This window comes from Coffea arabica, chromosome 4e, assembly GCF_036785885.1.
Source record: "Coffea arabica cultivar ET-39 chromosome 4e, Coffea Arabica ET-39 HiFi, whole genome shotgun sequence".
Classification (NCBI taxonomy): Eukaryota; Viridiplantae; Streptophyta; class Magnoliopsida; order Gentianales; family Rubiaceae; genus Coffea; species Coffea arabica.
In genome coordinates, this window is record NC_092317.1 from 47,195,935 (window position 1) to 47,211,828 (window position 15,894).

At 37.3% G+C, this 15,894-nt stretch overlaps 1 protein-coding gene and 1 pseudogene across 1 annotated transcript; both read right to left on the minus strand.

The window, feature by feature from the left end:
• Positions 1-909: 909 nt before the first annotated feature.
• Positions 910-3,739, minus strand: LOC113741107 (uncharacterized). The gene is made up of 2 exons (XM_072046766.1): positions 2,326-3,739; positions 910-1,094 (listed from the first exon to the last, which is right to left on the minus strand). The coding sequence occupies exons 1-2, from the start codon at positions 2,648-2,650 to the stop codon at positions 1,081-1,083; spliced, it is 339 nt and encodes a 112-aa protein (XP_071902867.1). The 5' UTR covers positions 2,651-3,739; the 3' UTR covers positions 910-1,080.
• Positions 3,740-12,804: 9,065 nt separating this feature from the next.
• LOC113741109 (F-box/kelch-repeat protein SKIP11-like) lies at positions 12,805-14,983 on the minus strand (annotated as a pseudogene).
• Positions 14,984-15,894: the final 911 nt, after the last annotated feature.

The window sequence follows — 15,894 nt, forward strand, 5'->3', positions numbered from 1 at the left end:
TTTCCAAATTTAGAAATCTATTTTCCTATATGAGAATTATGATTAAGGCCTTTGAAGGATTATAATGTATTTGGCATGTATGGTCTTACGGTTTTAATTATTTACAAAAATGTCCCTATTTGCTACATTCGATTTCAACAATTTAGGTTATACAATATGAACTCAATTATTTGACATAATTAGGTTATGGAATACAAAGCATTGATTAGATATCGATGCGCGAGTTCTGTTAGAAATATATAGGCCAAAATAGTGTATATAATATTTGTCGTTTGCAAAGATTTAGGTTAAGAAATATGAATTGAATTGCTTTACAAATTAGGTCGTGGAATACAAAGTATAAAAAAAATTCATGCTTGAGCTCCATTTGCATATAACGGTTAAAAATAACATGTATAGCGATTTGTCATATTTGTTTCTTTCACTAAAATAATTGACCAAAAAAATCGATAATTGATGATAGTTATTCCATCATTAAATAAAGTAAAACAACAAAATTGAATTTTATCTGACGAATTACCTTTATAAGAGAATCTAAAACTCTATCGTATATTGTTCACATAATAATTAATTGTTTCATGAGTTCATTGAAAAGAAATAATAATAATAATCATGAACATCAATTATTATGCGCTTAGAGCTCATAAAACTATTTGTGCAAAAAGAATTCTACTTATTTGTGTACCTCTATGTTTGTAGAATTTCTCTTGCATCATAATAACAAACTATTTTTCTAAATTTTCCATTTAACTGATTTATTTATTTAAATTTCCTAATTTAGCTTTTGTGACAGCCCCACCTTCCCCTAGGGCGTATTTAAGGGTTTGGCGGACTGCCTGCCCAACTCTCGACAGAACTCAGTCACGCATCATGAAATTTACAAATGATAACCTCAAAATAAAAGTGATATTAAGAACAACCTTTAATATATACCTCCAATGTCCCACAATCTAATATACAACCAAGGAGTCAAACTTGCAAAAAAATTCAAACCAAACACGCTAGCTAGACATCTATAAAGTGCTTGCGTGAGCGACTGACGAATTTAGATGAAATCTAGTCCTTCCTCAATTCAACCTCTTATGTTCTCATCCCTGTAAGGAAAACAAATTTGCATGGAATGAGTTAAAATTCCAGTGAGATTCCAAGAAAATAGGCAGGTAATATAATAGGCAAGATACCATACCCAAATATCAAGAAACAAGTCAAACTCAAATAGATCATGACCCAATATAAAGTTAAGCAAGTAACCAGATAGATCATGCAAAAGTGTACAGTAAAGAACACATTCATGACAAAAGATATAGGTTGCTCTCAGGAGCAAGTTCCACTGCAGTTTTAACAAGGTTCGTTGACTCTCCGTCAACTATGAAAGTATAACGTCCGTAGATCACTACTTGACACCAATTTTCGTCCACCAAACATATCCATTACCGGGTCCAAACATCAAAAAAGTATCCAAGATTCGTCGATCTCCTCGACCAAACCTTTGCTGACTCGATTCGACCAACTAGCTCTAGATTAGGCTTATAGCCCCAGATATTTAGTAATTCAGGATTTGGCTTATAACCCCAAGTATTCAGTATTCAGGAGTGGAGTCGTTGGCTGTTATCCAATGCTCACGCAGTAATTTTAATATTCAAGTGATGAATTCTAGTCAGGAGTAAAGAGGTTAGGAACTTGTCCTTTACTCAAGATTTCCCAACTTACCCGATTGCTCTGAGGCTGGTCTAAAGCAAGAGGTCCAACGAGGGTTCAGTTCAGCCATTACCGACTTACATTCACGCATACGCATGAGTAACCCTAAATTCCACTTACCTGACGTCTCGGATAAGCTCCAAGACCCAGTTCAATCACTACAAGAGAAATGTAGCTGGTCTACAATTCAACCGCTATAAGAAGGATGTAGCCGGTCTACTATTCAATCGTCACAAGAAAAAATGCAGCCGATCTACAGTTTAACCGCTGCAAGAGAAATGCAGTCGGTCTACAACCATGCACATAAACATGCGGGTCCACATGTAGGATCAATTAACTCAAGTTCATGGAGGTCGAGCGCGAATAAGGACACACTCGCCTAACCATAATCAAGTTACATCTCAAGCATTTCAAGTATTTCAAGTCAATATACGGTCATATGCAAATCAAGTTACTTGTTCAAGCATAAATGAAATATCAATTATTTTGTCAAGTCAGGTCGATTGAGTGTACATAAGAGCACACGCCTAAACACGGCTTAAGTCACAAATAAGCTCAGCATATCATGTTACAAGCATTTTAAATATTTCAAATCCAAACAGTTGAAAACCGGGTGGTTGAGAAAACCTGAAGTCTCTGAAGCAGTAGCGCCTAACGATTCCTCCAGCATCTCCTCGTCTTTTTGCAGCTGGGCAGCAGTCATCGTTGTCATTATGGGAGGCAGCGAGACCTCCCCGCACTGACCCTCCAAAGGAGAAGCCACCACAGGGTCTACTGAAGGAGGTGCCATCTCCTTAGCAGCAAGAGCAGAATCAGTCTGCTTATCCATCTCCTTCCTTTGTACGGGAAGGTCAGGTTTTGCCAGCCCTTTGGTCCAGAGCTCTGGCTTTTTAACGTGGCATTCTTCCTCCCCATGCCCTTGGCGATAGCAGTGGGAGCAATACCGCGGCATGTGCTCATGTAACAATAGCTGCCAAAAACCCAGTCCCTCACCTAGTTGTAGCCATATACGGGATGGTATTTCCTTTACCAAGTCAACCTCGACACACACTCTTGCTATGCTAGGATAGGTGAGATTAGCCGTCACAGAATCGACGAAGAGAGGTCACCTCAAACATGAAACAATCTGAAACAAACATTGTTTATCAAACAGGTGAACTAGAAGCTTGGGCAGATTGAACCAAACTGGAAGCTTGGGCAGATTGAACCAAACTGGAGTGAGTGAAGATTCCCTGTCAATGTGAAACCTTGTAGACCATTTGAAGACACGCATTGGGCACCCAACCACATATCAGATACTCCTTGTCCAAACCCGTAAGAAATCAACCTCGTTCTGCAACCTGATCAGGACGTGCCGAGTGTCAAGCAGCCCAATGGACAATGAGTCATGCAAGTCGAGTGATGTAAAGAATTTGTGCACAACCTCCATTGCTGGCCGCTGTCTAGAGAACTTCCCGACCAAAGAGAATCGAAAGGGGGCCGCAACGAACTCCATAGCTGCTGTAGTAAAAGATATGGCCGACTCTGCATGATGGGTCATAGAGGTTGCCTTAACCTGGAGGCTGGGGAAGGGCGCTGAAACGGAGGAGAATAACTCAGAGAATGCTTTCTTGCGAAACCCAGGCGACGTAGAAGGAGGTTGCCCACCATCCGGAGGTGGGTGGGCAACCGCGGCAACCATAGAGGCTGCAGGTGGATTTCTGTCTACCTAGAAAAATATCCTATTTTGTCTTCATTAAGAACAAAAAATGGACACTAATTCCATTGAAGCATATTAACAAATATAAACAAGGCAAAACTTAAGTTCTTACGGTTCATAAAATTTGGACAGAAAAGAACTCCCAAATTTTACCAATAACCAGTAAGAAAAGAAAGAAGATAAACTAAGAAAACCCAAGGAAAAATGATTGAGAAGTTATGGGAATCCCCTTGGCCGAAGGTCTTAGTTTTGCTTTTGCAAGTGATCGAGCTCAGAAAAGTTTGGCTTTGGATATGAATTAAGTTTGCCCACCATACAACTCCAAGAGCTGTTGTCGTTTATTTTTTGTTCGCACGCATGCTAATTGATTACTATCTTACTATATATATATATATATCTTTACAAAATATAAAGCCTCTACAATAGTTAATATGGTATTAATTTTGTGTGTTTCCAAATTTACCCTTATTTCTAACCCTTATCTCTATTATCCATTAAACATCTTTTATCACTTTTTAAACTTTCATTTTTATCTTCACAAAAACTAAATTTTATCCTAACTATCCAATCATATATAACCAACATAACAATTTTTGTTGCAACTACCAATAGGTTTAAATATCCAAACTTTTTATTATTAAAAAAAGGTTTAATTACCAAGATAACTACCAATTGACATCACTACCAAGATAACTATCAATTCATTAAAAAAATTCCATAAAAATTAATTTATTCTTAAATTGCACACACATGGGTGTGCCTTTAATACTAGTATATAATAAGGATAAATCTTTTATACACTGATAATATATACACTAGTGGGTCTAGATGTGTGCCACATATACAAAATTTGATATTTAAATTCAAATTCAGATGATATGGCATTCATCCAACCCCGTCAGCATATACAATGACATTGAAGATGTTTCTAAATTGGTATATATCTTGTGTTTCAAAGTTTGGTTTTGGAATTGGATATATTGTCTGTCTTGACCATTCAATGTACTGATTTTGCTGGTATCCTTACATGACAAAGAGTATCAGTAATTAATTTAATGACATGCATGTATATAAATATATATGTACCAGAAAAGAGTTTTTGGATTAATTTAGGATTAGAGTTTTTTATTTCAAAATCACTTTTAGGTTTAGCACAAATTCAAAATTAGTAATTTTGGGATAACTTTTATTCTTTAAAAAATTAAAAATAAATTTTGGCTAATTTATCATTATATGCAAAATGTTATAAAGATTACAAATATAATTTAGAATTCAAAATCATACATTATCCAACAGAAAAACACTTATGTAAGTATAACTCTAAACAACTGAATTAGATATACTTTAAAGTGTATCTAAAGTGTATACTTTAGCATAAAAAAGTTAACTTTTGCAAACGAAGTAAGATTAAACCTAATTCTTCTAGTGTTCCTTGAGAGATAATAGAAGAATGTGAAGAAAAAAAAGCTCTTGTAAATATAAACAACACGATTTGTGATAACCTACGTGCTCCCGAAAGGATCCAACTAACTATATCTTTAACATAATTTTTTTTAAAAAAAAAAAGAAGAAGGAAAACTAGCATTTGAGTTCTCATGATGAACAACAAAATGCTCTTATCATGTTATTGGCTCCGATAAAAATGAAAAAGTACTTCTACAATGGAACTGGAAGTTGATCTCTTCCTCTCAACATCCTTCTCGTAGGAAAATGACATTTTCTCTCATCACTCAAATGCCTCACAATTGGTGCTCTACATCATCATTACCTTATGAGTTTTTTTTTTTATGTGGCAAACCCCATCCACGGGGGTGGGATGCCAGCCCAACTTTTATTATAAGAAATAAGAAATACATAATGATGGACCACACGTTACCTCTAGCCTATGAGACCGATTAGACAAAGTTACCATCCGTGTTTACCCCTACGAAAACTAGGACAACCCCAACTATCTAAAGTAACATCTCCTCTAACCATGCGGGGAAGGGCCAGGATGGAATCATAAACTAACGACTCCCTAGAATCAACCCCAACCTTAGAAAGTCTATCCGCAGGTTTATTCGCCTCACAAAAGGAGTGTGAGATCTCTCTGTAGTGATGGCTATATTGCAACAATTCTTGTAACTCCCGCTGCACCACCCATGGACACTTAGCTCTCCCTTGGATAATGTTGATAAGAACCAACGAGTCAGACTCCAAATGTAAATTGGCCAGTCCCCGAGCTACTCCTAACCGCACCCCAAGGAGTAACGCCTTCATTTCTGCTTGTAAACTAGTCATCTCCCCAAAATAACAAGAAAAAGCTAACAGGAACCTCCCATCACTATCTCGGAACAGACCTCCCCCTCCACTCCTCCCAGGATTACCCCTTGAACAACCATCTGAGTTTAACTTCACCACTGCTTGCAACGGACATCTCCATCTAACCGTCAACACATTCACAGATATTCTCAACCTAGCTACCGCATCCAGGAGAGCAGGCCACGACCTAGGCATAATAACCTCCTAAAACTGAACGCCACAACTCTCGTCAAGCTCATTAACAATTCGACCACAAACTTGTGTCACAGTCGCCACCCTCCCTTCAAAGACAAACTTATTTCTCGTTTTCCATAAGTTCCAACAAATCAAGGCGGGCAGAATTCGAAACAAGAATCGAATATACGGAGTTCGACCAGATTTCAACCACCAATTAATCACCTTATGCCTTATCGTGAAAGCTTTCCCAAACCCTCCGATCGGCACTTCAAAGAAACCTCAGACCTGTCTAGCAAACTCACCAGTGCAAAAGATATGATTAATAGTTTCTTGAGAAGAACGCCAACAGCAAAAACAATGAGACGGGCTGAATACACCAAATTTATCCAGTACATCCATAACCGGCAGCCGACCATTCATCAATCGTGCTATAAAAAAGGAAATTTTCAAAGGTAAAACCCGATGCCATAAAAAGGAGAAGAGTCTAGAGTTATTACCACCCTGCCGCACCACCTGATATGCTGATGCTATAGAAAACTCACCCAAGCTAGTTGGATACCAAATCATTTTGTCCACCTGATCCGAAGAAGGTGGAGCCGCCTCCAAGACCCTCTGCACTCAACTCATAGGCAACACATCATATAACCTGTACCAATCCCAGCAACCTTGAACCACGAAATGTGCAACTGACTGTTCCTGAAAAGTTTCCACCTCTTGACATAGCGGTCCTGATCCTAACCAATTATCATGCCAAAAACTTGAATTTCCGCTCCTCAATATCCATCGTATATTCCTTTCTGCCACCACCTGAACGTCCATCACCCTCCTCTAAGTGGTAGATTGCCCTAGACACACCTCGGAATAACACGGATGCAAATTGGAATTATATTTCAAGCGCATGAACTCTGCCCATAATGATTGTTGCAGCCTGAACCTCCACCACAACTTTAGAGAAAAAGCAACAAAAACATGGTGCAACGACCGTAGACCCACACCTCACTCCCCATAAGGCTTACACAGCTGGTCCCATTTGATCCATGAACCGTGGCCCAAAATTTGAAACACCCCATAAAAAGTCTACAAAAATATTCTCCAATATCCTGATAATCCCCTTAGGAGGATTGGAAGCTGCAAGAATATGGATAGGCATTGAAAACAGCACACTCCGTATCAAGACCAACTTGCTGCCATATGATGAGAATTCTCTTTCCACGAGAGCACCCTATTAACCACTGAAGTACATACAATCGAAAAGTAACTCTTTTTCTATCTCCCAGAGTACAATGGGTACCCAAGATACTTTATTAGGAAAGGATTGTGCGTGAAAACTAGTGGTTTGTGCAATAATACTCCTTCGTACACCCAAGATATTAGCATGAGACAAAAAATAGCTCTTATTATGATTGACCTTCTATCCCAAGATCATCTCATAATCCTCTAGCGCCTTTATAATCAGCCGTAACGACTTCTTCATCCCACTAGAAAAAATAATAACATCATCTGCATAAGCTAAATGGGTAACAACCGGACACCCTAATGGAACCTTAAAAGGCACAAAACCCCGTCACCCAATCAAGAAATTTAATAGTCGAGACAAGACTTCAGCACCTATGACAAAGAGAGATGGCGAGAGCGGATTTCCTTGGCGAATAGCCCGACTAGATTTAAAAAAAACCTTAGGGCACACCATTAATAATAATTGAGAACCAAACATTCGAAATCAGCCTCCAAACCATATCTATCCAAAACTCACTAAACCCGAACCTTCTAAGCACTTGCAATAGGAAAAGCCAGGACACCCTATCGTACGCCTTGACCATGTCTAACTTTAAGACAATATTACCCCCTCGACTAGGCTTCCCTATACCCGACACTATGTCTTGAGCTAACAGAAAGTTGTCAAAAATCTGTCTACCCTTAACAAAACCACTCTGTTGAGGGGAGATAATACAAGGCAACACCTTAGCCAATCTAACAGCCAGAACTTTAGACATAACCTTATTAATAAAATTACACAAACTTATCGGCCAAAATTGACTAAAGTCTTGAGGAGCACTTACCTTTGGGATAAGCACAACCAGCGTCGCAGTAATGCTCCTCGGCACCTCAGCTCCACAGAAAAAACTGCCCACCGCTTCATAGACATCCTTGCCCACCACATCCCAAGCAAAGGAAAAGAATCTCCCTGTAAAACCATCCGACCCAGTGGCACTCTCACCATCCATCGTAAACACAACCTCTCGAACCCCCTCCAAGAAAGGAACACGCACCAGATCCTCATTTTGATTATGAGATATTACTTTAGGAATTACATCTAGTGCATCCCAAAACCCCAAGCAAGGCTCAGCCGTAAACAAGCTCGCAAAGAAGTGGGCCGCCTCTATTGCAATCTAACTCTCATTTGTTAACCAAACCCCATTGGCATCCTTAATACAATGAAATATTGACTTGGCTCTCCTCTCTGCAACTATATAGCGGAAATACTTTGTGTTCCTATTCCCATCCTGCAGCTATTTAGCTCTTGTCTTTTGCTTCCAAAATTCCTCCTCCACAAACAAAGCATTTCTAAGTACCGCTTGAGCTTCTTGCAGTGCTAACAACTTCGCTCAGAGGGATCATAGTCAAAGAGAGCTTTTGCCATTGACACCTGCTCTTCAGCAACTTGCACCGCGTCAAAAATATTTCCAAACTGCTTACGAGACAACTTTGGATATGCTTTTTAACTTGCCGCAATTTACTTCCCAACCGCTGCAACGGCAGTCCTGAGAATGACCCTTCCCACCCTCTTCGAATCACCTCCAGTGAGAATGACCCTTCCCACCCTTTACTTCTAGTTGACATCAAATTTTGGAATTTTTAAAAAACAAGGCACAACATTACCAAAGATACCAGCAAGATAAATGAATGGACTAGCCACGACATGTAGTGTTATTCCATATTTAACAAGTGCAGACAGCTTTAACTTTCAAATAGTAATAAGGGTGGCCAGAATAAATGTCATTATATTTCATCCCTGCGAAACCAGCCTGTTCAGATTGATGTGGGTAGGCCTCTCAATATCCGGTGATCTTCGATAAATATCATAATTGGCTTCATTGTCCAAAAGCATTGAAACATCTGTGTGCTCAAAGAGCGAGTGAGTGGAAAGAACACCGTTGTAAGGCTCAACAACAGCTGTTGAGACCTGGGGAGAGGGACAAATTGTGAACCCAAGTTTTGATTTCTTGCCATAGTCGACTGAAAGCCTCTCCAACAGTAAGGAACCAAGGCCAGAGCCAGTTCCACCGCCAACAGCATGAAAAACTAAGAATCCTTGTAATCCTGTGCAGTTGTGAGCTAGCTTTCTTTCTACTTCAACATTTATAGATAAATTTTTCTCAACGTTTGAATTTCGTAGTATTTTCTTTCTAATAGTTTTTACTAAGTTAAAATGTAACACGATATTTTTAATTTTTCTTTTAGAAAAACACAAAAAGCCTCTAAAAAAAGATCCCGTGCAAATGCTATGATATTACTACCATCAAATCCACCACTTGGATTTTTACACACACTAATTTATGATGATAAAAATGCAACTTTTGCAAATTCAATGATATTTATCCATGCTGATCTAAGTATTTGTTGTGATAAATGTCCTTTTGATTTCTTTTGAGGTGGTTGGTGGGTTGGAGGTTTTTTTTGTGGAATTTTGGATTAATTATTTCCTCTCTCTCTCACACACACACACACACAAGTGATATATACACTATGACACAGTCACATATAGAGTCAAAATCAATTTTAAAACACGTGTATGACATGCATGAGAAAATTGTGTTATTTCAATTAAAAAATAATAAGTAAATCCAAGAAAATAGTGAGAATGGGAGGATAGACATCGAGTTGGAAAGAAGAACAAAATTTGCTTTAAATGAAAAAAATGGCCATGTGAGAATAGACATCGTGGCAAGAAGAACAAAATTTGCTTCAATTGCGTGATGACAAAAGCAGTCGAGGAAAAGATGGATAACCATTGAAGATCGGTGAGATGAGCTAGTTATAAATTAACTCTATTGAAGCAGATTCCAAGGATGATTTCTTACATATATCCAAGTCTCTGAATCTACGGTGGGTTATAGATCCAAGTGGTACATTCTTGTACGTTGATTGATCTTACAAATTCTTTTTTTACATGCAACTATAATACATTTGCTCAAATCTTGGTTCAAAGTCGCGAACGTGGTCCGAACAGTTCTATATCGGTTTCGGCATATCGATCGCTGTCTCGTCGATCGAGATGCAAATTTTTGAAATATTTAATATTTTAAAAAATATAAAAAATATGATAAACAAAAATAATAAAAATTCGAGTTGATTTGGAAGGATTTGGCCATTTCTATTTCGTCTCGATCAAGTTTTCAGCGATTTATTATCTCGGAGTCATCTCGTCCCGATATCGGATCGGGAAACCCCGTTCTAGTAACGACTCGACTGAGTCTTTGAACCATGGCTCAAATGCGCTGTTTGTAATCTCTGCAACTGATAGTTGCTCATGGTGTGCCTTTTCTGAAGAAATAACAGGTGCATAGGAGGAATGCATGAAATGGATGCGTGGGTATGGCACCAAGTTTGTTTGGAATTCAGTAACATCCACGTTAAGAGCACCATCAAAGCGAAGAGATGCTGTCAAGGAGGAGATCACCTGCATGCAAAAGACAGATTATGCTCGAAGACATCCATCAATCAGGGATCTTTGTTGGTCAGCTGATCTATTTCCCCATTTGATATCCATTTCTTCTTCTAGTTGACATCAAATTCTAGAATTTTCAAAAAACAAGGCACAACATTACCAAAGATACCAGCAAGATAAATGAATGGACTAGCCCCGACATGTAGTGTTATTCCATATTTAACAAGTGCAGACAGCTTTAACTTTCAAATAGTAATAAGGGTGGCCAGAATAAATGTCATTATATTTCATACCTGTGAAACCAGCCGGTTCAGATTGATGTGGGTAGGCCTCTCAATATCCAGTGATCTTCGACAAATATCACAATTGGCTTCATTGTCCAAAAGCATTGAAACATCTGTGTGCTCAAGGAGCGAGTGAGTGGAAAGAACACCGTTGTATTTCTCAACATTTATAGATAAATTTTTCTCAACGTTTGAATTTCGTAGTATTTTCTTTCTAATAGTTTTTACTAAGTTAAAATGTAACACGATATTTTTAATTTTTCTTTTAGAAAAACACAAAAAGCCTCTAAGAAAAGATCCAGTGCAGCTGCTATGATATTACTACCATCAAATCCACCACTTGGATTTTTACACACACTAATTTGGATATTTATCCATGCTGATCTAAGTATTTGTTGTGATACATGTCCTTTTGATTTCTTTTAAGGTGGTTGGTGGGTTGGAGGTTGTTTTTTTGTGGAATCTTGGATTAATTATTTCCTCTCTCTCTCACACACACAAGTGATATATACACTATGACATAGTCACATATAGAGTCAGAATCAATTTTTAAACACCTGTATGACATGCATGAGAAAATTGTGTTATTTCAATTAAAAAATAATAAGTAAATCCAAGAAGATAGTGAGAATGGGAGGATAGACATCGAGTTGGAAAGAAGAACAAAATTTGCTTCAATTGCATGATGACAAAAGCAGTGGAGGACAAGATAGATAACCACTGAAGATCGGTGAGATGAGTTAGTCAAAAATTAACTTTATTGAAGCAGATTCCAAGGATGATTTCTTACATAGATCCAAGTCACTCAATTTACGGTAGGTTATAGATCCAAGTAGTACATTCTTGTACATTGACTGATCTTACAATTTTTTTTTTACATGCAACTATAATACATTTGCAAGAAAATGATCCCTAGGCGTAATTTAGGTTGTGCAAAACACTCTCAAGACTTTAAAATTTTTGTGATAGCACCATTGACACCATAATTTTAGTAGTTATCACATATGAATGTTTAAATTGTTATTTGCATTGTCTAATATCTGTATCTATACTATATATAAAAGGAGAGGAGAGGGTTGGTGTAAACATTTTGTGTTACTTTATGTTATACCAAAAGCACCCTTTAAAGTTAGTTTTCAAACTATTCACATTTCCTTTTTTTTTCCACCATAATTTCAATACAATAACTTCTTCCAATGTCAAACTATTCAGATTCTCTCTTTTTCTCCACCATAATCCCAAATACAATAAATTGCTCTAAAAAATTGTAATTACAGATTTTCCAAATAAACAAATACACGTGTACCATGAAATGTAATAACTTAATATGATGGGAAAAATAATCATATATTTTTTTACAATAAACACACATTTAAGGAGTGCCAAAAGCACTAGTTTTAAAAAAGTATGTGATTGCTAACAAAATAAGAAGTGAATAATTTAAATATTCAAGCATATGAGAAATACACGGTTAGGAAAATTGATATTTGAGAATCATCTGTAACAATAAAAGATTTTCTATTTTCCTACACAAATTATAAGAAAACGTTTACATGCACACAATAATTTATGTGTGTAGTAACCTAAATATCATGATTAACTAAAGTGGAATTTGTAATTTTTATCAGAATAAGCAATTAGAAATTATAACATCTTACAATAATATATATAAACTCAATAGAACAGTTTATATATATATATAATTAACACGTGGTATTAGCCCCAATCATTGAGATGTTCATCTAGCCTCTGATTGCATATATACAACAGCTGATTAAACCACTAAATGTGAACTTGGCAATTGCCAATCAGTGGAACTGTGAAACTTGTTGGTACTTTAATCAGAAGGAGAAAGGATATGTTTATCACTAGCTTTACCATATTTGAAGGATGACAATATAGAAGCAAGAAAATACATAGAACAAAAGAAACCAGGCAATTTCAACTTTTCTACATCAAATTAAGACATTAAAGGAAATCAGAATTGTCTATTTGCATAGCATATTCCATTCTGTTTATTGAAGTTTTACAATATTTCACAGCTAAAAGATGCACCTAGTGCTCTACATTATTTGTCTATGCCTCTTGAATCTCTTTCAAGCTCTTTTGACTAGCCAAATTTTATCTAAACATCAAATTAACAAGCTAGATGAAAGTAAACATGTAAACTATGAGTTGTTGCCAAATCAGGACACCTCAGCAACCCATCACAGCGCAATTATACACAAAACTTCCTAAATGCTTTGTTCCCAACAATGTCCACTCTAGGGGACCTTCATCTGGCTTCCAAGCATTGATTTCTATGTACCCTCCATTCAATGCCCTTGGTCCACCGATAACCATTAGTTGATTACCACAGGCCCTGAATGCCAGCCCTCAGCCATTCATGGAGGTTGCCTGTTCAGGTAGTTGCATATAACTCATTCTTCACCATTGCGAGCAGAGGAGGTGCTCTTGCTATTGCAGGAGAATCATTAGTACCCTCTCTAGCACATTGAGGGTACATATCAGGAATTTCAAACTAGGTTCCTGTCCTCAAATCATATACCTCTCCACAAGTAAACACCTTTAAGCTGGCTCCATCGCTTGCACTTGGGTTGCCTATTCCGATATCACCGATGACATAAAACTTGCCATCTATAAATATCCCTGAACATAGTTTTCTGGGTTTATGCATTCTGGGGAGAATGCACCAACTTTCTGTCATTGAGTTATAAAGTTTAGTAGAGCTCAGTAAATTGCCTTTTGAGTCGCAACCACCAGCCACGATCGCAATCTCTCCAAGACTAGCAGAGCCAAACAGCCATCTTGGGATGTTTGTCCTTACGCCAGACGACCATGTATTGGTTAATATGCTATATTTGTAGATCACTTTAAAGGAAACACTCGTTTGAAATAATTTTAGGCAAAGACATCCATCTATGGCGCAAAGGATCAAAAGCTTCCCATTCAAGAAGGCTGCAAGAAACATAGACCCAATGTTCTACAATACCCAGCTGCCTTCTCAACTTATAAAGATCCCCACTTCTGATTAGAGACCTGAAACTCCGATTGAGTGAAGCGATAGTGCCATAATCTGCCCTCAAGCAGCGAAGTAAGCAATTAATTGAGAGATCTTGGCCAAGTTGGAGGATGAGTGAACTTGTATCAGTAGAATACCCATAGTGGCCTTGGTCATCTTCTTGATCCATAGCTTACCCTTGGAATGCCAGCGGCTTGGATGGTTTTATCACTCCAGTCTCTTCCTCGAGGTGCTTTCGCTTTGAGTTCCCTCTCTTGGGGCACTTTTGCTTTGAGCCTTGACCTCGGAATGCCAGTCGCTTGGATGATTTCATCACTCCAGTCTCTTTCTCGGGATGCTGTAGCTTTAAGTTCTCTCCCTCGGGCCCTTTCGCTTTAGGTTCTCGATAGTAGAATAAGTATTAAAAACCCACTTGCTCTCTTCTTCACAGGCACTTGGCAAGTCACGAGAGATAAGAAATGATGGCCCCTCTAATATGATGGCGGAAAGAGTGAGAAATCTGAGAACTAAACTGGTCCAACAAAGTTAAGCCTAAAGACATCAGTCCAGGCGATATTAGTTAATGCTACAATCTAGAAAATAAAGAAGCAAATGAATACCTAAACAGTTCAGCCATAAATATATGATCTTTATTGAAGATTGGAATAATTACAATCTATATCTCTCTTTGATATGCTAAGAAGAGCAAATTCCATAACCATAAGACATCTAAAATAGGGAGTAACAAAGTGGATGTAATTGGTTAGGCATTACATTTAAAAAGCGAATCAGACCCTCTATGAGAAAACCGTGCAACGCATCATGAAATGCATGATTAGAGGAAAAAGTTTCCCAAACAGTCAGTTAAAATCCAAAACTCAATTTTGAAGTCATTGATTGTTGGAGCAGTTCTACATTTGCAAGGAAACAATTGAGTGTAAACTGAACAACAAGGGCATGAACACACATCTTGATACAAGCACAAACAAGTGTTGACAATACTAGCATGTTTAGCTCAGAGATGACTAGCTCCAAGTGCCAATCTAGATCTCTTTGCCATCGTCAATACCAAACACTTTTCCAAATCATCAAAAAAAAAAATTGGAGTTGAATGGGTAGAAACATGGTTATTTAGAGTTGAGTAAATAAAACAACAAACTCTAGAATCAACTGTGGATGACAGTGAATGCCAGCCGAAAAGATCCAGTTATGAATAAGAATAAATTCCTTGAATTGGAAAATGTTTTTGTATTTCCAAAAAAGAAAGGAAAGAAAGATTTAAATTCCATGAAATAAATTCCAAATGTCGAAATCAACAGAAAGGATCTTATACATTGAAAAGAGCCACCGATGAATAAGAATAAATTCCTGAATTCGAAAATGATTTTGTACTTCTAGGGGGAAAATATTTTCATTTAGATTCCATAAAACTAATCAAAATTTGGAAAACAACAAAAAGAATCTTCTACATTACTAATATAGACCAATCACCATAAACTCACAAAAGTGAGAAATCCATCCCTTCAAACTCAATCTGGAAAAGGGTTGAACTCCTAATATTTAAACAAAATTTAAATCAAAACAAGGATAAGGATTCAATATTAAATCCGAAACCAAATTAAAACCTGCATGCATGTACGGTAAAAGCCAATTCAATTCAACATGCCCCTGCAAGAGAAATTCAGACTAAAATCAGACCACCGAATGCCAATCCTAGAAGCAATTATAGCAACACCCAATTAAGGGGATAAAAAGCAAATACTCAGAAATGAAAAAACAATGACAAATCTAATTGTGATAACTAGAAGTCAAGAGAACACCTTTGAAAAATCCTACCAATCAAAAAAATAAAAAAATAGTGATACATGCAATAGGAAAATAAAAAAGAATTAACATTGACATAAATTTGAAATAAAAGATTGATCATTATACATGAATTGCCCTCAATGGTCAGAATCTTTGCATGCATTCCCTTCAAAATATAACCTAAAGTGAAAAAGGGAAAAGAACTCCTTAGGAATTATCTCATAACAAGAAAAACCTAAAAAACCCAACCAGATAACTT

Excerpts from the sequence above, each read along its gene's own strand:
- LOC113741107 (XM_072046766.1), bottom strand. The coding sequence starts at position 2,650 with ATGCCGCGGTATTGCTCCCACTGCTATCGCCAAGGGCATGGGGAGGAA.